Source organism: Geotrypetes seraphini, chromosome 3, assembly GCF_902459505.1.
Source record: "Geotrypetes seraphini chromosome 3, aGeoSer1.1, whole genome shotgun sequence".
Classification (NCBI taxonomy): domain Eukaryota; kingdom Metazoa; phylum Chordata; class Amphibia; order Gymnophiona; family Dermophiidae; genus Geotrypetes; species Geotrypetes seraphini.
Window position 1 is genome coordinate 275,704,775 of NC_047086.1, and position 22,294 is coordinate 275,727,068.

The 22,294-nt window shown below is 43.8% G+C and overlaps 1 protein-coding gene across 4 annotated transcripts in view; it reads left to right on the plus strand.

Moving 5' to 3' along the window:
- BIRC6 (baculoviral IAP repeat containing 6) overlaps positions 1–22,294 on the plus strand; it is a 1,530,571-nt gene that overhangs the window by 436,318 nt on the left and 1,071,959 nt on the right. For all 4 annotated transcript variants that reach the window (XM_033935681.1, XM_033935678.1, XM_033935679.1 and 1 more), the window contains one exon: positions 14,269–14,429. In XM_033935681.1, coding sequence (XP_033791572.1) covers positions 14,269–14,429 — 161 coding nt within the window. The remainder of the gene's footprint in view (positions 1–14,268; positions 14,430–22,294) is intronic.

Sequence of the window (22,294 nt, forward strand, 5' to 3'; positions counted from 1 at the left end):
ATCTACCAGAATGCTATGATGTCCTCTAAAGTCCTCAATTATAATTTTTATTTCATCACTTACTTTGAATTTCTTCTTTCTCTTCTACCAAAGTTTTTGAATTATTTGGATGCCCTAATGCATTTTGAGTTTCAGGAAGTCATTGCTTCTTTCTCTCAATTACGTCTACATCTCCTCCAATCATCTTATGATGCCTTCGAGTTATCTGCCCAAGCGGCTGCTTGCTCTGTAGTTATGCGTCATCTTGCCTGGCTTCCTTGGCTAACATTCCTTGTGAGGGCAACGACCTCTTTGATGAATCCATCGAGGCAGCCACCAAGAAATTATCTGACCATGAAAAATCATTTGCTTCTATAGTCAGACCTAAGCCAAATCCAGCTGCTGCCAAGCCTGCACACCCTGCTCTTATCTATGAAAGGCGTTTTGCTCCAAAGCCGGCTCCTTATACTCGCCCTCCTCTGAAAAATCAGCAACCTCAGAAGCAACAGAAACCCCAACCTTCTGCTGCACCTAAGGCTTCTCAGCCTTTTTGACTGTTTACAACAGAGCATAACCTCCACCGTTCTGTCTCTGTCTCTTTTTCCCCCTATAGGAGGTCGTTTCCATCATTTTTACAACTGATGGACGATAATTACATCCGACCTCTGGGTGCTTACCATCATCAGAGAAGGATACTCTCTTCATTTCACTCAGGTTCCACCAGAGCTTCCTCCAAGAGAGTATCCTTCCAATCCATCCCAAACCGCCCTTCTTCTTCAGGAAGCTCAAGCTCTGCTTTCTCTCCATGCCATCGAACCAGTTCCCTTGGAACAGCAGAACAGGGGGTTTTACTCCCGTTACTTCCTTGTTCCGAAGAAGACGGGTGATCTGCGACCCATTCTGGATCTCAGGGCTCTCAACAAATTTTTAGTCAAAGAAAAGTTTTGAATGTTGTCCCTGGCATTTCTTTATCCCCTTCTCGAGCAGAACAACTGGTTATGCTTTCTGGATCTCAAGGAGGCCTACACTCATATCCCCATTCATCCGGCCTCCCGTCAATATCTCAGATTTCGGGTGGCGAATCTGCATTATTAATACAGAGTACTACCCTTCGGCCTGGCCTTGTCTCCCAGAGTGTTCACCAAGTGCCTAGTAGTGGTAGCAGCAGCTCTCCGGAATCATGGTCTTCAGGTATTTCCCTACCTTGACGACTGGCTCATCAAAGATTCCACATCTCAAGGGGTTATTGTAGCGACCCAACGGACTACCTGGTTCCTACAAAGTTTGGGATTTGAAATCAGCTTTCCCAAATCTCAACTTCAGCCCTCACAGACTACAATTCATTGGAGCTGTTCTGTTCAGTGTCCAACTCAGAGCATTCCTTCCACAACAATGTCTGGAAGCTTTTCTTCAATTCTGTCATACAATGTCTTCCCGCTCTTCCATCTCAGCGAGACACATGATGGTACTTCTGGGTCACATGGCCTCCACAGTACACGTGACTCCTTTTGCCAGACTTCACCTCAGAATTCCTCAGTGGACCCTGGCATCTCAATGGATGCAAGTTTGCGACCCTCCTTCCCGACACATTTCAGTCACTTCTTCCTTCAAGAAATCTCTCCATTGGTGGATGCTCTCTTCCAATCTTTCCAGAGGCTTGCTATATCAAACTCCCCCTCATTAGAAGGTCCTCACGACAGACTCTTCAACCTACGCTTGGGGTGCTCATCTAGATGGTCTCCGTGCTCAAGGCCACTGGACCAGTACAGATCATCAATGTCACATAAATCTGTTGGAACTCGGAGCGATTTTCAAGGCTCTCAATGCTTTTCAACATCATCTTCGCGACCAAGTGGTCCTCATCTGGACAGACAACCAATTCGCCATGTATTATGTCAACAAACAAGGAGGGACCAGCTCTGACTTCCTTTGTCAAGAAGCGCTGAAGGTTTGGGACAGGGCAATCAGCCAGAACACCTTCCTCAAAGCTGTTTACATTCAAGGGGCGAAGAAATGCTTTGCGGACAACTTGAGTTGTCTTCTACAACCTCACGAATGGACTCTCCATTAAAATTTTTCACAATGGGGAACCCCTCATATAGACCTCTTTGCGGCTCCCCACAACTTCAAACTGCCTCAGTTCTGCTTCAGGATATACTCTCTTCACCGTCTCGAGGCAGATGCTTTTCTTCTGGAATGGATGAATCTCTTCCTCTACGCATTCCCTCCATTCCCTCTCATTCTCAAGACTGGTCAAGTTGAAGAACGATCATGCCACCATGATTCTAATCACTCCTCGGTGGCCAAGACAATCTTGGTACTCCCTTCTACTTCAACTCAGCAGCAGGGAGCCATACCTTCTACCAGTTTTTCCTTCTCTGCTTACACAGAGTCAAGGATCTCTGCTTCATCCCAACCTGCAGTCTCTACCCCTGACCTTTCAACCTAACTCCTCTTCAGTTTTCTCAATGTAATGTAATGTAATTTATTTCTTATATACCGCTACATCCGTTAGGTTCTAAGCGGTTTACAGAAAATATACATTAAGATTAGAAATAAGAAAGGTACTTGAAAAATTCCCTTACTGTCCCGAAGGCTCACAATCTAACTAAAGTACCTGGAGGGTAATAGAGAAGTGAAAAGTAGAGTTAGAGGAAAAATAAAAATAAAATAAACATTTTAACAAGACAGCATTGATCTAAATACTTTGGAAGGTAGAAGAGAGGAAAAAAAGGAATAGAAGCAGAAGGGGGAGCCGTTGAACAGTAGAATTCTGGAGAAATTTAAATGATAGAAATAGAACAAAACAAAGACAAAAGGCAAAACAATAGATAAGATTAAAGATATGTCTTAGAAGCTTCTAGGAAACCTAACACTAGACAATGCTATCACCAAAAGTGGACTAGATTTTCTATGTGGTGTTTTTCTCATCATACGGAGCCTCAGCATTCCTCCTTATGTTCTTTTTGAACTACTTGTTGCACTTATCCAATTCTGGCCTCAAGTCTACATCAGTCAGAGTCCATCCCAGTGCAATTTCGGCTTTCCATCAGCCTATTGAAGGGAAACCCCTCTCTGCTCATCCGGTGGTTTCCAGATTCATGAAAGGACTCTTTAATGTTAACCCTCCTCTCAAACAGCCTCCTGTGGTTTGGGACCTCAATGTTGTCCTTTCTCAACTCATGAAGCCTCCATTTGAACCAATCGATAAGGCTCATCTGAAGTATCTCACTTGGAAAGTGGTGTTTCTCAGAGCCCTCAGTTCCGTTCGAAGAGTCAGTGAACTGCAAGAATCAGTAACTTACCCACCATTCACTGTGTTCCATCACGACAAGGTGGTTCTTTGTACTCACCCTAAATTCCTCCCTAAAGTGGTCTCGGAATTTCATCTCAACCAATCCATCGTTCTTCCAGTATTTTTTCCAAAGCCTCATTCTCATCCTGGAGAATCAGCTCTTCATACTCTGGACTGTAAACGTGCTTTGGCCTTCTACTTGGAACGCACCAACCCACACAGAACTGCTCCTCAACTTTTTGTTTCCTTCAATCCAAATAAGTTGGGCCATCCTATTTCTAAGCGTACCATCTCCAACTGGATGGCGGCTTGTATCTCTTTCTGTTATGCCCAGGCTGGATTACCCCTTCACAGTAAAGTCACAGCCCATAAAGTCAGAGCAATGGCAGCATCAGTAGCTTTCCTCAGATCTACACCTATTGAGGAAATTTGTAAAGCTGCTACTTGGTCCTCAGTTCATACCTTCACTTCTCACTATTGTCTGGATACTTTTTCCGGATGGGATGGACAGTTTGGCCAAACAGTATTACAAAATTTATTCTCCTAAATTGCTAACACTCCCACCATCCCATTATGTTTAGCTTGGAGGTCACCCATATGTGAGAATACCTACCTGCTTGTCCTGGAATATAGCATAACAGGTGTTATCCAGGGACAGCAGGCAACTATTCTCACAACCCACCCACCTTCCCTGGTTGGCTTCTCTGCTAGCTATCTGAACTGAGGAGATGCACCCTGCGCTGGGTGGGAAAGCATTCGCGCATGCGCTGTGTGGGCGACTCGAAACTTCGAGTTTCTTCAAGCAAGTCTGCTTGCGAGGCGTCCGCATCTGGGCTCCGTCGATGACATCGCCCATTTGTGAGAATAGCTGCCTGCTGTCCCTGGATAACACCTGTTACGGTAAGTAATTGTGCTTTTTTGTTTGTTTATTTTGTTTACACCACAGCGCCAGTGTGTTTAGGAGAAGGCAAAGGGGGTGAAGAGGCTATAAAAGGGGTGAAAAAGCTATAAAATAAACCCACCAGGATGTTTGAAAAAAAACACCCAATTGGGCAGGAAAATCGAATCGAATAAAAAACAAAAAAACAAAACCAATTCAGTAGGCTGAATCGAATCGAATCGAAATTTTCCCCTTGAATCGGGCAGCACTAATGTGAACTGCCTAGAACAGGGGTGTCCAACCTGCAGCCCAATGAACTATTTTGTGTGGTCCCGGTCGAGGGCAATGCAGTGTTTTCCTCTGCTGCCCCCGGGTGTTTACCGTCTTGCCGGCTCCATCCTCTGTCTTGCTGCAGCGTTTGCTCTGTTTGTGCCGCCCCAGAAATATTTTTTTTGGCCAATGCGGGCCAGCGAAGCCAAAAGGATGGACACCCCTGGCCTAGAACTATGTGGTAGGATGGTATATAAAAATAAAATAATAATAATAATAATTATTATTATTATTATTACATCTACAGAGTTGAGTTCCAGTCCATAAATTTAGAGCCATGACGGCCTCACTTGTTTTCATAGTAACATAGTAGATGACGGCAGATAAAGAACCGAATGGTCCATCCAGTCTGCCCAACCTGATTCAATTTAAATTTTTTAAATTTTTTCTTTTAGCTATTTCTGGGCAAGAATCCAAAGCTCTCCCCGATACTGTGCTTGGGTTCCAACTGCCAAAATCTCCATCAAAACCTACTCCAGCCCATCTACACCCTCCCAGCCATTGAAGCCCCCTCCAGCCCATCCTCCCCCTAAGCGGCCATATGCAGACCGTGCAAGTCTGCCCAGTACTAGCCTTAGTTCAATATTTAATATTATTTTCTAATTTTAGATCCTCTGTGTTCATCCCACGCTTCTTTAACTCTGTCACTGTTTTCTTCACCACCACCTCTCTCAGGAGCGCATTCCAGGCATCTACCACCCTCTCCGTAAAATAGAATTTCCTAACATTGCTCTTGAATCTACTACCCCTCAACCTCAAATTATGTCCTATGGTTTTACCGTTTTCCTTTCTATGGAAAAGATTTTGTTCTACATTAATACCCTTCAAGTATTTGAATGTCTGAATCATATCCTCCCTGTCCCTCCTTTTCTCTAGGATATACATATTCAGGGCTTCCAGTCTCTTCTCATATGTCTTCTGGCGCAAGCCTCCTATCATTTTCGTCGCCCTCCTTTGGACCGCTTCAAGTGTTCTAACGTCCTTCGCCAGATACGATCTCCAAAACTGAACACAATACTCCAAGTGGGGCCTCACCAATGACCGGTACAGGAGCATCAACACCTTCTTCCTTCTACTGGCTACTCCTCTCTTTATACAGCCCAGCATCCTTCTGGCAGCAGCCACCACCTTGTCACACTGTTTTTTCGCCTTTAGATCTTCGGACATTATCACCCCAAGGTCCCTCTCCCCATCTGTGCATATCAGCTTCTCATCTCCCAACATATACGGTTCCTTCCGAATATTAATCCCTAAATGCATTACTCTGCATTTTGTTGCATTGAATTTTAGTTGCCAGGCATTAGACCATTCCTCTAACTTTTGCATTTCCTTTTTCATATTTTACACTCCATCTTCGGTGTCTACTCTGTTACAAATCTTGGTATAGCCTGCAAAAAGGCACACTTTTCCTTTTAACCCTTCAGCAATGTCACTCACAAACATATTGAACAGGATAGGAACTCTGCAAAGCTGCCACTTCCTCCTCGGTTCATATATTCCCCTCTCATTATGGTCTGGATGCTTTATCCAGAAGAGCTGGTCTTTTTGGCCAGTCAATTTTACAAATTTTTTCTCCTAAATTGCCAACACTCCCACCATCCCATTATGGTTAGCTTGGAGGTCACCCACATGTTGAGAATATGCTGCCTGCTTGTCCTGGGATAAAGTACAGTTACTTACCATAACAGTTGTTATCCAGGGATAGCAGGCAGATATTCTCACAACCCACCCACCTCCCCGGGTTGGCTTCTTAGCTAGCTAGCTGAACTGAGGAGACGCGCGCTGTAACTTGGGCAGGAAGGTACTCACGCATGCGTGATGCGGCACTCGCGAACTTTGAAGTTCTACAAGCAAGTTGCTTTCGAGGCTCTCCGCTACAGGGCTCCATGGATGACGTAACCCACATGTTGAGAATATCTGCCTGCTGTCCAAGGATAACAACTGTTAGGATAAATCTGTACTTTTTCTGTGTCCATTGTTAACATATCTGGAATAGCTACCTACTGTGCACCGGCAATTAGTTAAAAGAGAGGGAATTCTAAAAGTAATAGACGATGATACAATTTCCACCCAAAACTCACATTTGATGAAGTATCATTGCATAGTACATCAAGAAAATTTGTGTGCAAAAACTTTAAAAATGGATAATGTCATACAAATCGTCATCAAGGCTGTGAAATTCTTAAAAGTATGGATGTTGACTATGGAGACATATTTTACTTTTTGGAAGTAAGATGGCTAAGTCGAGTCCAAATGTTGAAAAAATTTTATGATTTGCAACATGAAATCAAGCAAAATTTGTGCCAGGACTTTACAATGAAAACTAGCTTACAGATTTAGCTTTTTTAGTAGATTTGACCACTCATTTAAATGAGTTAAACATGTGTCTTCCAGAGAAAGTTAAATGGTAAAACTAGAGGACATAATTTGAGGTTGAGGGGTGGTAGATTCAAGAGCAATGTTAGGAAGTTCTACTTTATGGAGAGGGTGGTAGATGCCTGGAATGCGCTCCCGAGAGGTGGTGGAGAGGAAAACGGTGACTGAGTTCAAAGAAGCATGGGATGAACACAGAGGATCTAGAATCAGAAAATATATTAAATATTGAACTAAGACCAGACTTGCACGGTCTATGTTTGTATATGGCTGGTTGGGGGAGGATGGGCTGGAGAGGGCTTCAATGGCTGAGAGGGTTTAGATGGGCTGGAGTAGGTTTTAACGGAGATTTCGGTAGTTGGAACCCAAGCACAGTACCGGGTAGAGCTTTGGATTCTTGCCCAGAAATAGCTAAGAAGAAAAAATTTAAAAAATTTAAATTGAATCAGGTTGGGCAGACTGGATGGACCATTCGGGTCTTTATCTGCCGTCATCTACTATGTTATTATGTAAAAACCAACTCATTAATACAATGTTTCAAACCATAACAGCATTCCAAATGAAACTGAAATCATGCAAGATCAAATCAAGGCAATTTTATAAATTTCAACATGGCTACTAAACATGATCCTGTGAACAGCAAGAATTATGCAGCCTTGCTTTTCGCTTTGAGATTAGAATTTGAAAACAAATTTCAAGATTTCTGGGATAATAATCAATATTTTGGTTTATTTGCAATTCCATTTTCAGTCGACATAAATATGTTATCTGCCAGTTTTCAGATGGAATGCATAGAGCTGCAATCTGACATTCAACTGAAAGAAAAATTTAATCACGTGTCTTTCTTCACAATCACGCCTTATTCATGTCATCGCTTTTTGGCAGCACCTACATTTATGAGCAACTATTTTTAGGAATGAAGCACACTAAAAGTAAAATTAGAACCAAGATATCTGATGAGCACCTTGAGCAGTCAGTGAGAATTGCAACTACAGTACTTCCATCGAACCAGATATTGATACACTGGTTTATCAAACTCGGTGTCAAAAATACCACTAGCTTTGTTACCCTCTTTTCTATTATTTGGGCCAGGGTAATTTATTAAGATGATGATAATAGGAGGGAAGGATTTTTTTTGTTTGTTTGTTTTTGTTTTTGAGGTTTGATAATAATTACTTTAATGATAAAGATTAAGATGGGGAGGGTAATCTGTATGAATCTTGTAAAATCATAAGTGATGTCTAAAGTGTTAAATGTATAATCTATGTTGTTTCCACTTATTGAAAGTGTTTTAAAAGAATAAAGATTATTAAAAAAAAAAAAAAGATTTGAAGAGGGTGTTAGAGTTTCAAGTTTATTTAAAAAAATTTTATACCGCTTAATCAAATTTCTAGGCAGTGTACAGTAATAAAAAATATCTTAAAAGGAACAAAACAAGTTGGAGTTAAAATACTATACAGAACCGGGTTAGGTTAGTAGACGCATACAAAAACATATATACTAACTGCATACAATTAGGAAAGAAGGGTAGAACTATAGTCTTTGGGAAAAAGCACACTTAGGGGTAAAAAACAGTAGGTGAGGGTAGAAGCTGTAGTGGAGCTGAGTTTGGAGAGCCTTGGTGAACCTAACACCCAATAAAGTGCAAAAAAGTCATTTATAATAAATAAAAAAAAATCTCCTGCAGCTGATTGTGATTTGTAATGGGGCAGTTCTACAGGTGAGGTGTAGATTTTTTTTCAATGAGATATTCATTAAAATGCTGAGGGTTAACATGATGATGGTTCTAGCGTTACTGAATATCTCATAAGCTGCTGTTTACAAATTTGTAAAAATAATTCTTAATCTCACTGAAAAAAATCTCACCCCAATTTTTTCCTCAGCCAGCATTTCTCTCATCCCTGTTTCTCCCTCCAGCCAGCATTTCTCTCACCCCTGTTTCTCCCTCCAGGCTCACCATAATTTTTCAATTCTTATATATAACGCCAGTGTAGCATATCAATGTGTTATCTATTTATTCAACGCTGATTCAGATAATCACTGTTCAGTAAAGGAATCTTCAGATTGCTGTAAGTGTAGTTTAACACCTGACAGCTTCACTCCTCATTCGTATCCTGTATCACAGTGTTTTAAACCTTTTAAAACAATAATTTCTCAATTTTAACTTAATTTTTGGTACTTATGTAGTGCTCATTGCATCTTATTTAACTTCTTTTGCGTTTTTCAACTATCATGTATGAACTTAGCTCGATATTGCAGCTCCAACATTGACTCGTCCCCCCCTCTCTCTCCGATGCTCTTCGATTACTTTTTAAAGGTCGGGGAAGACACTGGAAAATAAAACATAATGAAATTATACTCCCAGAGTGTTAAATACCAAACTAAAGAGCAGGACACCTCCTGCACTCACGTTTAAAAAAGGAGCTCTTAGCATCAATGCTGTCCATAGTTCAACATCGCTGGTACTGAAAAAATGGCTGCTGCACTTTAAGAAAATCCAAGTGACATCATCTCCCCCAGCCAGCATTTCTCTCACCCCTGTTTCTCCCACCAGCCACATTTCTATCACTCCTGTCCCCCCCTCCGCCCCAGTCAACATCTCTCATCTGTTTCCTCCTGCCCCAGCCAGCATCTCTCTCACCCCTGTAACACCCCCTCCCCCAACCAGCATCTCCTAGTCTCTCTCCATCCTATCCTTCTGAGCATTTCACTCTCCCCTATCCTCCCCAGTGATGCCTATTCCAATTATTGACAACTTGCCACCAGCTCTGCAGGATTCCCTCTACCATGGTCCCACCTGTGAAGGAAGAAGTGTCATCAAGGGTGGTACCGTGGTAGAGAGAAGCCTGCAGACTCCGCACAGGCTGCCTGAAGATGTGCTGCAGTGATTTGGGCCACACAGAGGGTTAGTGTCAATGCCTCGGGCTGCAGAGAGGGAGTGCTGATGTTTCAGGCCACACTGAGGGAGTGCCAATTCTGTGCAGATCACAGGTAATTCTACATGTCTGGGGAATTCTGTGCAAATTCTGCATTGCGCAGTTGTGCAGAATTCCACCAGAATTAAATATCCATACATTTAAATGTAAAATCATATAAATGTAGAACCAATACTATTACAAATAAGCAGCAGCTTTCTCCTTCAACTGACTAAGGGCTAGATTCACTAAGGACTCCCGACCACCTTGCGACCTGATTTTCCTTCGTCCCAATTTACTAACCTCAGTGCCGATCCTGTCCGTACCCGATCCGCGCATGCAAATGAGGGGGAACAGTATGCAAATGTAGGCAGGCAGTGATTCACCAAAAATAAATAAATTAGGAACACCGACTTGGCTGGCCGATCCAAACCAAGCGACTGCTGGGGACCAGTCGTTCACATCCCTGCCGACTCTCCTGCTCCTCAGAAGCAGTCTCCTTCCAAACTGGCATTGCATATGCCCAAATCCCAAACCAGCCCCATTACTGCATTTTGGAGAGGTTAAAAATAAAAGCAATGTCGTCTCTAGGGCAAATAAATCCTCCTTACTTTTGCCGCTTCCACATTTTATGGTGGTGAAAGAGGTGTTCAAAGTTTAAAAATCAGAATGGCAAATGGTCTTAGGAGAATTGCAGCCCGAGCCTTTGCCTTCAGCACTTACCTTTGAGCCAAAAGAGCCACAACTCTTCTCTTATCGCCCAGTTTCTGCCCTGACTTTCCTGCTCTCTTCCCTGACTCACCGCCCTGCTTCTTCCCCGACTCTCCTTGCCTTCCCTGCAGTGCAAGCCCGTAGTTTTAACCCATGGGTTAAAACCATGGGCTCGTGAAGTATAAAAGAAAAAGTTGCTGCTCTGTAAGCATCAATCAGTGATCTGTGCAGTTGGTTGGGGGCGTGATTCCGATCACCCTCATTTGCATGAGGGTGCTTCGTGAATCAGCTCCCCGGCCACATCTGATCTGTGGCCTTAGTGAATCTAGCCCTGTGTGAGCAGGGCACTGGGAAATCTTGAATGGGATTAGCAACAGCCCTCTGAAGCTTTGCTAGCAACACTCGTTTGTAACACTCTTTAGAAAATTTTATTTATTTTTTGTTCCTGAGTAATAAGTGTTCTTCCTTAATTGCCTATGCCACAAAAGTATAGAAAATTACTATCATTTCCCTCAAACTTTGCTGTTGTGACCTGGATATTGATATTTTGAAATGTACGTTTTTTGAAGAATATTCCAGATTTTTCCAAGCTGAGTAAACTTAGGGGCCCTCTTACTAATGCACAAATATTGGGCAGATGCATTTTGCTATGTATGTGGCCAATTTATCAAGACAAGAGGGATAAAAAGTACTCCATAGAAGCATCTGGTAAGATGTGCGATGCCTACAAGGGATATTTCGGCATGCATGATGGAGATCAAGACAAACCTTGGGCACCTCAGTTCACATGCGAGCACTGCTAAAAAAAATACTCTGGAAGGTAAGACAATTTTGTTTCTTACTAGAATGGCAGAATTTTCTGCTATAAAATTTTTTGGAATGTTTAATTTAAAAAAAAAATTTACATTTTTAAAATTTTCAATGTTGTTTGAAAATAGATCATATATGAAATATGTTGCGAGAATCTCGTACACATTAGTCATAGGTGAAATAAATTTTTTGTCTTTATTACCACAATTTCATTTTGATGGTACAGAGGGGAAGAAAGAGCCATGAAATCTGCTATCCCAAGAATTTGGCAGGAATCCACTGACCATTCAAGCAATTGCTATTTCTGCATGATGGATTCTTCCAAAGGAATTGGCAAGCAAGCATCTGCAATCACATATCCAGACATTCCTTCATCCCTCGCCCCGGTGCCACATTGCCCTGAGCTCTCCATACCCACTCCCCCAGAGAGAGAGAGTATCTGTCTTTAGAAGAGAACAGCAAATCAGAGAGTGAAGGAGATGATGTTATCAGTGGTGCAGCTGATGAGAAAAACCCATACTATCAAAAGGGAAAAGATTTCAATGACTTGATCAGAGATCTTAGTCTCACCAAGTCCCAGTGCCAAGCTTTTGAAGTGTTGGCTCAAGCAGTGAAACTTGTTGGATGAAAGTGTGCAAGTCACAGATCAGAGGAAGTGTCATCAAGCTTTTTCTACCTTCTTCACCCATAAAGTTGGGGCTCTGCTTATGCCACAAAGTGACCAGTCTGTTTGAGAGGCAATTGGAATTGGCTGTAACCTAAAAGACTGGTGTCTCTTCATTGACAACTCATCCAGGAGCATCAAAGCTGTGCTCTCCATATCAGAAACAAGTATCTTCCACTGGCTCACTCAGTGCACCTCAAGGAGGATTACAACAGCATAAACCTTACTAGGCACCTTGAAGTATGATGAGTATGGTTGGAAGGTCATTGGAGACATCAAAATGGTGGCATACTTAATGGGTCTCCAAGACAGTTTTACCAAGTGTCCCTGCTATCTCTGCCTTTAGGGCAGCTGGGACACAAAGGCGTACTACCAAAGGCAGAACTGGCCACAGCAGACTGAATTCTTTGTAGGGAGAAGCAACATCAAATGGGAACCACTTGTGGATCCCCGGAAGGTGCTAATGCCACCACTGATAATTTGTCAAAGCTCTAGATAAGAAGTCAAAAAATACTAAAGGCCCAGTGGTCTCAACGACTCTTGGCTGTTGAGTGACTAAAAATGATAAGGAGTCGGCAGCCTTAAGATACCTTTAAGACATCTTCCCTAATCTGCATGAGGCAAAAGTCAAAGCTGGTGTCTTCGTCGGACTATAGATAAAGAAGATCCTGGAGTGCAAGGTATTTTCCAGGAACTAACTACGAAGGAGAAAGCGGCTTTGTCTCAGTGGTTCAGGGCTCCTGAGCAATCACAAAGCCAAAAACTATGTGGAGTTATTTGAGAATCTAGTGCAGAATTACAGTAAAATGGGTTCTAGGATGTCTTTCAAAGTCCATGTCCTTGATGCTCATCTTGAGACATTCAAGGAGAACATGAAAACATACTCAGAGAAGCAAGGTGAACGCGTCTACCAGGATAATACTGGACTTTTTGAACAAGGCTACCAAAAACAATGTAATGAGAACATGATGGGAGACTACATTTGTGGAAGTGACTTAAAATATAAATGCAAATCCCAAGAAACTGCTCACTTCTAAATCTTCAGTGATCATCTTTGTATAACATCAATATAAATACATATTAATTGTGATTCATATGTTGCTTTTTATGACTTTATAAGAATGAAAAGATGAAAATTTTGGTGTTTTCACGGTTTTAAATAGATAAATGCAAAATTTGACTATCCTGGTCACAAAAGCAAAGTTTTATGGAAATAACAGACATTTTCTATACTTTTTAGGCATGGGTAATTAGGAAATTACATTTACTGCCCAGGAACAAAAATCGTGTTACACAGTATAATCTACATAAAATAATTTCATCCACATAAAAATAGGTTATCCACATAAAAGCCTTAAAGGACCTAATCCGCTAAGGATACAGGACCCAACACGGTCCGCGTTTCGACAAAAAGTCTTCTTCAGAGGTCCCTGAGGGTCCTATAAAGATGAATACGTGTCTCACTTCCGGTTCACTACACAATTGTTTCCCACGTATTCACCTTTATAGGACCCCCAGGGACCCCTGAAGAAGACTTTTTGTCGAAACGCGGACCATATTGGGTCCTGTATCCCTAGCGGACTAGGTCCTTTAAGGCTTTTATGTGGATGAATTTATTTTTATGTGGATGAAATTATTTTATATGGATGATTTTGGTGTACCTTTGGAACTTTGACTCTTTCAAATAAAGTCCATTTAGGAACATCGTCACTCCACACAGTTTTTTTTTGTTTTCTCTGGATTTTCTTCTCTATGGATATCTTTGGGTCAATTTCTTTTGTTTTTTACACAGTATAATCTTCCTCTCTGAGCTCAGCATGAACACTTTTCTCCTTATCGCTGTTCTGCTTTACATTGGATTCTATGCATTAATCAGAATATAGATGAATCTTCTGGGTTTTAGTGGCTTTCAGATCTACTAGTCTGAGTAAATCTGTTTTAAGAACCAAACCATGTGATCTTCAGTATTGAGATGAAATGGTAATACCAAATTTATATAAAAGTATTTTTAAAAGCTGACTTCATCTCTAAGCATTGATTAGTGTGTTTGTGTGTGTGGGGGGGGGGGTTCTTCCAAAATACAGGCCTATTACTTTTATACAAGTCACTAAGACTTAAAATTTAAAACAGTTCATTTCATGTAAGCAAACTGAGCTTGAAGTGTCACTTTTATTGCATGTAGGTAACTTCCATGGAAATGTTTTCTTTCATATCTGTTGCCTTCAGTTAGTGAAACTTAGCACTTTTACTGTAACATCATGCTGTACTTTGCTGAAGTGCCTAAATATATTTTTCCTTTTCTCTTTTATAGTTCCAGTTGGGATGAACATGTATTTGAGCTGGTATTGCCTAAAGCTTGTTTGGTTGGACATGTGGACTTCAAATTTGTTTTGCATTCAAACATCACAAACATTCCACAAATCCAAGTGACATTACTGAAAAAAAAGGCTCCAGGCTTGGGCAAAGTTAATGGTAAGAGAAGATAAATTCTTCAGTCAAACAGGCAGTGCTGGGTGGGTTTTTTTTTTAAGTTTCATTCTGTATACACTTTTATTAAAAAATAAAAAAAAAGTGTTAATAGGCTGGTCTAATAACTTGGAGAAAGGGCTGGGTACTGTTGTTTTGACAGATCAAGTCTGATTTCCGGTCATTGCTTCTACTCTACAAACTTTGGAGGAAGGAGGGGAGTCTCAGGCATTCAATCATTTTGGGCACCTTGTTTTCCTGAGACCAAGTACAATGCTTTCTTGGTTACTTGGTTTAAGAACTCTTATAATCTTATCACTGACTAAAGACTGTAGTCATGATGGATAGTCTAGATCAGTGTTTTTCAACCTTTTTTGGGCAAAGGCACACTTGTTTCATGAAAAAAATCACGAGGCACACCACCATTAGAAAATGTTAAAAAATTTAACTCTGTGCCTATATTGACTATATATAAAGTAATTCTCTTGAATAGGAATCAAATAAACACAAAGAAAGTATTTTATAATGCTGCCACCGCCAACAACACCGTTGGCGGCGGTGGCACTCAAGTGGCTAAAGAGCCGCAGTTTGCCGGCCTAGGGACAACACTGGAGGGTGGCCAGCTGTGCACCCCCTTGGGACGTAAACCCGGGGTGGGGCAGACTGCCCCCCCCACCCTGGTATGCCACTATCTGTACCTCACTCCCTCCCTATGACCAAAAATTCTCCTTTCTTCTATTCCCCGTGTACACAACCATCTCTTTCCCTCCCTTCCTCTCTCCAAAGTCCATGCCTTCTGTGTCCAAAAACCCATTCCCTCCCCCACCTCAGCATCTCTTTCCCTCCCTTCCTCTCTCCCAAGTCCATTTCTTCTGTGTCCAAAAACGCATTCCCTCCCCCACCTCAGCATCTCTTTCCCTCCCTTCCTCTCTCCCAAGTCCATGCCTTCTGTGTCCAAAAACCCATTCCCTCCCCCACCTCAGCATCTCTTTCCCTCCCTTCCTCTCTCCCAAGTTCATGCCTTGTGTCCAAAACGCACTCCCTCCCCCCTTTTGTGTTCCGTGTTTGCCTACCAGCCCATCTTTGCAACTTTCTCAGCAAAACGAAGCTCAAGCCGCGAGGCTTGTCTTCTGCTTCCTGTCTGCCCTGCCGCACACAAATAGCCGAACGGAAGTATTCTCCGACGTCAGCGCTGACGTCGGAGGGCAGGCTTTGCTTAAGCCCTCCCTCCGACGTCAGCGCTGACATCGGGGAACGCTTGCGATCGGCTATATGTTAGCTGCAGGGCAGGCAGGAACAGAAGACGAGCCTCGCGGCTCGAGTTGTATTGAACTCCGCGGGTCCCCCGTCCAGCTCTCTCCTGTCCACGTGGGGCGGACCGCCCCTCTCCCTAGACTGGTGGTACTGCCCTGATGGCGGCCCTGACCGTACGGCACACCAGGCAACATCTCGCGGCACACTAGTGTGCCGCGGAACAGCGGTTGAAAAACACTGGTCTAGATCAGTGTTTTTCAACCTTTTTACACCCGTGGACCGGCAGAAATAAAAGAATTATTTTGTGTTTTGAGTTTTGAATTTTTTCTTTTCTTTTGTGATACCTGCTAATGGACTATGAATCAAAGTAGACTTTAGCAACAGATTTAGTTTTTGCCTGATGGACATTAAGTCCTGACAAAGTTTTATGTTTAATTTTTACTTTGAAGTATAAAGCTTAAGTTTGTTTTTGAAAAGAACTTTCCTGGTGTAAAGGTGTCCTTAGCTAAACGCTTGGCTGTTATTTTTCCTTGTGCTGCCCGTTGCGGTTCACAAGAGGTTTTCTTGTACCAGTGGCCCAAGACACCTTGCCCTGAGGCTGCCGGTTATAGTCTTTAGTGCCCCCAGTGCCTCCTTCCCATGTTCTTAGTGCCCCTTCCTGTCTTTAGTGTCCCCAGTGCCTCCTTCCCATGTCTTTAGTGCCCCCAGTGCCTCATTCTCATGTCTCTCTCACTGCCTTCCACACTTTGTCCCCCCCACCCCCAAAGCCAGCCTGTCTGCCTGTCTACCTCTCTCCCTCCCTCCCTGGCCAAAGTCAGCCTGCTTGCCTGCCTATCACCTTCCCTCCCTGCCCCGAAAAAAAAAAAAACAGCCTCCCTCCTTCCTTTCCCCTGCTCTTACCACCCTGCTACTGCTGCTAAAGCCAACAGGAAGTCTTCTTTCTGACGTCAATTCTGACGTTGGAGAGGACGTTCTGGGCCAGCCAGGCAGCGATTGGCAGGCCCAGAACGTCTTCTCCGACGTCAGAATTGATGTTGGAAAGAAGACTTCCTGTCAGCTTTAGCAGTAGCGGCAGGGTGGTAAGAGAAGGGGACCCGGGGAAAGGAAGGAGGGAGGGACAGGAAATGATCGCCTGTCCCGTTGTCCCTGAGCACAGGGGACAACGGGACAGGAGGTCTGAAAATGGACCTATGGTCATTTTAATATTGCCAGCCCTGTGCTGACCGGCAGAAATTTCCTGCGGACTGGCATCGGTCCGCAGACCGGCGGTTGAAAACAATGGTCTAGATCAGTGTTTCCCAAATTCTTCAAACCAAGTATCCCTAAGTCAACCTCTTTCCAAAACATTCCACCCAGCCCCCCTCCACCAACCACCCCCCTCAATCTGACTCAATCCCAGCAGACATGATCTGGAACCACTTTGAAATTCCTAACTGGTTCCTATTTTTCCAGCTCTATAATAAATACGCCAAAACCTCTTGCCGCCTAGACAACTGCCCACCCATCATTTTGAGAGCAGCCCCCACCCCTTCAAGGACATGCTCTATGTCTGGATCTCTCAACTAATGGCAAACGGCGAATTCCCAACCAACCTCGGCCACATCCTTCACACCCATTGTAAAGAACCGCAAAGACCCATATCCACAACTTCCAACTACAGACCTGTAGCCGACATCCCCTTCATTACCAAACTTATGAAGGCTTGATCAACGCTGCCCTCACAAACTATCTGGAAAAATTCCCAATACTTCACGAATACCAATCTGGATTCCGCTCACACTACAGCGCCGAAACAGCATTAGCCTCCATCATTGTTCACATCTCACACCTACTAAGTTCAGCAGCGCCTTTGACCTGGTGGACCACGGCATCCTACTCAGCCGTCTCTTCGCCAAAGGCATCTTGGGCCATGTACTTAATTGGTTCAAAGACTTCCTAAAAAACCGAACAAGCCTACTCCCAAACATGGCTCAACCCCTGCGGTGTCCCTCAAGGCTCCCCCCAATCCTCCATCCTATTCAACCTATACATGTCCTCTCTAGGCCAAGAACTATCCAAGCTGAACCTCCAATCTTACATCTATGCAGATGACATAATCATAGTTCCCATCTCCACCCTATCAACCGAAACCAGACACTTCATCTCTTCAATCATCGACCAAGTAGAACAATGGTCCACAAATTCTAAACTAAAACTAAACCTGGAAAAAACCAAAATATTTATGGCCTCCCCTCCAAACAATCCCGTCGAACCTTCCATCAACCTAAATGGAAGAAACTTTCCAATTGATCCTAGGAGTCACCTTAGATCAGCAACTGACATTCGAAGCCCACACCAATATCCTTATGAAAAAATGCTTCCACTTGCTATGGAAACGACATACACTAAAACCATTCTTTGATTTTGCATCATTTAGATTGTTGGTCCAGTCGCTGATCCTGAGCTCACTGGATTACTACAACATAATCTACCTAGGGTCGCACAAAAAACCATCAAGAAACTGAGGCTAATCCAGAACATGAACGTTTGACTAATCTTTGGCCAGAAAAAATCCGAACACATCACCCCATATTACAAGAAACTTCACTGGCTACCCATCGAGGCCAGAATATTCTTCAAATTCAGCTGCCTCTTCTACAAGACTCTCCTTGGCACCGTTCCCACCTACCTGCTGAACCACTTCATCCTACAGGACAAACTCTGCTTCCCACGCAGAACAGTCCTGTTTACATTCCCCTCCTCCAAAGGATGCCGATTTAAAAGATTCCTCAACAGGATTCTCGCCTTCCAAGCAGGGATATAGAAGAACACCCTGAGCGACCTAATCTTGAATTCACTAACATACCACACATTCAGAAAATCACTAAAAACACACTTATTTGACAAATTTGTATGAACCTCCAAAATGGTTCAACACCTACCTCTTCTTACACGTTTCTGCTCCCACCCCACTAAGCTGCCCAACCACATAACTGCCCACTTACCCCTTCCCAATTCCAACCGATGTTAACTCAGTGTTATCAACACCTCTTAAGGTATGCCATTTCAAACTGTGAAAGGTATGACTGGATATAAATAAAGCTATTATTATTATTAAGCCAAATAAATTTCAACGAGTACCCCTGAGCTCCGAGCAGTAGAGATTTTGAAATGGACATTTTAATTTTAGAGTTAACTAATTAGGCAACATATACAACACAGAGGTCACTGGAACTAGTATTCGGACCAAGACATTATCAGACAAACCAAGATATTTCAGTCTCAACCAAACAGGGGCCTATTTTTAAGAGCAGGAGAAGAAATATTCTCCACAAAAGTTGCAAATATTGATCAATCGGGTTTCATTTTTTTGGGAAAATGAAGCATGAAATCTGATTGCTCACTAAGGACAAATTCTCCACTGTTGTGAAGGGCTCTTGATTGAAAAAAAAAAAAAAAAAAAAAAAAGGCCCTAATGAACCAAAACCACCTTACTACTACTACTACTACTAATAATAACTTTATTTTGTATACCGCCATACCCAGAGAGTTCTAGGCGGTTCACAGCAATTAATTAAGATTACAAACGATGAGATCGTTGGAATTAATATTTTAGGAATGTAGAGGTCATTGAAGTTGATAGGAATATACAAGAATGTACAAGGAATATACAAGAATGTACAGGAATATACAAGGGGTATACAAGAATGTACAAGGAATGTAAAAGAATGTACAGGTATATACAGGAATGTACAATAGGAAGGTAATATTTTATTTTCAGGAATATACCGGTAATTGAAGTTGATAGGTTTGGAGGGTACGATAAGAGAGAAGGAGGTGGTTCCAAATTACACCAAAACCAAATTAAAATAAATAGCACATAGCAATGACACAAAAGAAGAAACTGCCTTCTGAACATATAAGGAATGCAACCACAGACACTTAAACTGAAGTGTGGACCATCTTTAAACATAGTGACATATAGACACATGTTTGCTTTAATAATTGTAACTAGCTTTTTAGCCCGTTACATTAACGGGTGCTAGAATAGATGTGTCTTTCTTTCTTTCTTTCTGTCTGTCTGTCCGATCTGAGGAGCAAGATGTTATTGATGAGGACCTGGACCCTTGGGGAAATTTCCAGGATCCTCTTGGGGGGGTTGGAATCTGCCAGCGAGGGGTTCGAGCACCCCCAGCTGGCGAAGATGCGTCTGTGGTGCGCATTTTTCAGCGGGAAGAACTTCATGAGTTAATTCTTCAGGTTTCCTCAGTTTTGCACTTTGAAGATATCTTGTCGGAGCCCATGCGTATGGTGGACCCCTTGCTTAAGGGGATCCGCTCTGCTTCCCGCTCTTGTTCTATGCATCAGTATGTTATGCTTGCACAGTGGCAGGTGCCGGAAGCTTCCTTATGTTTTGCGCGCTCCATGGCTCGCCTATATCCCATTCCTGAAGGGGATAGGGACACTTTGAAATCACCTGTAGTGGACGTGGTGGTCTTGGCCATCTCTAAAAGGCATACCGTGCCTGTTGAGGGCTGTGCGGCCTTGAAGGACCTGGAGGAGTGTAAGTTGGAGTCCCTCCTTAAACAGAGTTTTGATGTGAGAGCTCTGGTGGTCCAAGTGGTGATGTGTGGTGGGCTGGTGGCTCGGGCATGTTTTCGCTGGGCTGAGCATGTCCTTGACTGTAAAACTGAGGATTGGGAATTGCTCAAGTGCGAGATGGCAAAGATTGAATTGGGTGCTTCTTATCTTTCAGATGCCATATATGACCTCTTGTGAGCTTCTGCCAAGTCTTTGGCGTTTGCAGTGACAGCTCGCCATCCCTTGTGGCTTCGCGCTTGGTCGGCGGACTCTGTGTCCAAAGCTATGTTGACAAAGTTTCCTTTTAAGAGATCTTATTTGGTGAGGACCTGGCAGGTTGGTTCAGACTCTCGTTTGCCTGAGGATAGGCCTAGGCCGCTGGCTCGAGGTGGCGCTGCTCGTGGTAGTGATTTCTGCCGTTTCCGCCCTGGTCGAGGGGCTCCCTCTTTTCTTTTCCCTGGGCTCTCTAGAGGCAGGTTCTTCCAGTGCATGCAGTCTTTTTATGGAGCCCACCGGGGTGCGGGTAGCGCCCCCCGCTGCACATCCTGCACAATGACTCCTTACTGGCACCCGTCTTGGTTCCAGTGGGCGCCCGGCCACAGGATTTTTATCCAAAGTGGGCAGATGTCACGTCCGATCAGTGGGTTCTGGAGGTGATTCGGGACGGTTATGCTCTAGAGTTTGCCCGTTCCTTTTCAGATTGTTTTCTCGCTTCTCCCTCGTAGGTGGCGTGGAAGCAGCAGGCCTTTCACCAGATCCTTCAAAGATTGTTGGATCTCCATGCAGGGGTTCCAGTTCCCCTGCAGAAGTGGGGCACAGGTTTGTATTTGATTTAATTTGTGGTGCCAAAGAAAGAAGAGACCCTTTGGCCCATCCTGGATTTGAAGGGGGTCAACAGGGCTCTTCACGTGCATTCCTTCCGCATGGAAACTCTGCGGTCTGTAATTCTAGTGGTTCAGCAGGGGGAGTTTCTGACCTCCCTAGATCTGACTGAGGCCTACTTGCACATTCCTATTCGGACCTCCCATCATCGCTTCCTGCGCTTTGTGATCTTTGGGCAACATTATCTGTTCTCTGCACTTCCTTTTGGTCTGGCCATGGGTCCATGGACATTCACCAAGCTGATGGTAGTCGTCGTGCACAAAGAGAGCATTCTAGTTCATCCCTACCTGGATGACTGGTTGATTCCAGCGAAGTCGATACAGGAGAGCACCCGGGTCACGGCTTGGGTGGTGGAGTTTTTGCAGTCGCTGGGATGAGTGGTCAACCTTGCCAAGAGCCGGCTGTCTCCCTCTCAGAACCTGGAGTATCTAGGCATGATGTTTGACACCTCCTTGGGGAAGGTCTTCCTGCCGGAGACCTGGGTAAGCAAATTGCAATCTCAGATTTGCCTGCTTATGGCATCCCAGTGTCCTCGGGCGCAGGATTTCCTCCAAGTCTTGGGATCAATGTCGGCTTCCCTCTATGTAGTGAGGTGATTGTGGGCCCCCATGCGTCCTCTTCAATATGCTCTTCTTCAGAGGTGGTCGCCTCAGAGACAGAGTCTGGATCACCCTGTTTCACTTCCAGGCTTAGCTCGGGGCAGTCTTTGTTGGTGGCTCCAGACCCCCCATCTTGTACAAGGATCGAGTCTGGATCAGCCGCAGTGGACGGTGCTGCTCACGGATTCCAGTCTTCTCGGTTGGGGTGCTCAGTGTCTAGGTTACTCTGCTCAGGGTACCTGGTTCACGAAGGAGGCTTCTTGGTCGATCAATGTCTTGGAGACCAGAGCCATCCGTCTGGCGTTGCTAGCCTTCCAGTCCTTTCTGATGGGCAAGTCAGTCAGGGTTCTGTCTGACAATGCCACGGCGGTGGCCTATGTCAATCATCAGGGGGCACCAGGAGCACTTTGGTGACACAGAAGGCAACTCTGCTTATGGTCAGGGTGGAGTCGCACCTTCAAGAAATATCAGCTTCCCACATATCTGGAGTGGAGAATGTTGAAGCGGACTTCCTCAGTTGTCACGTGCTAGATCCCGGAGAGTGGTGTCTCAGCCGGGTGGCTTTTCAATTGATAG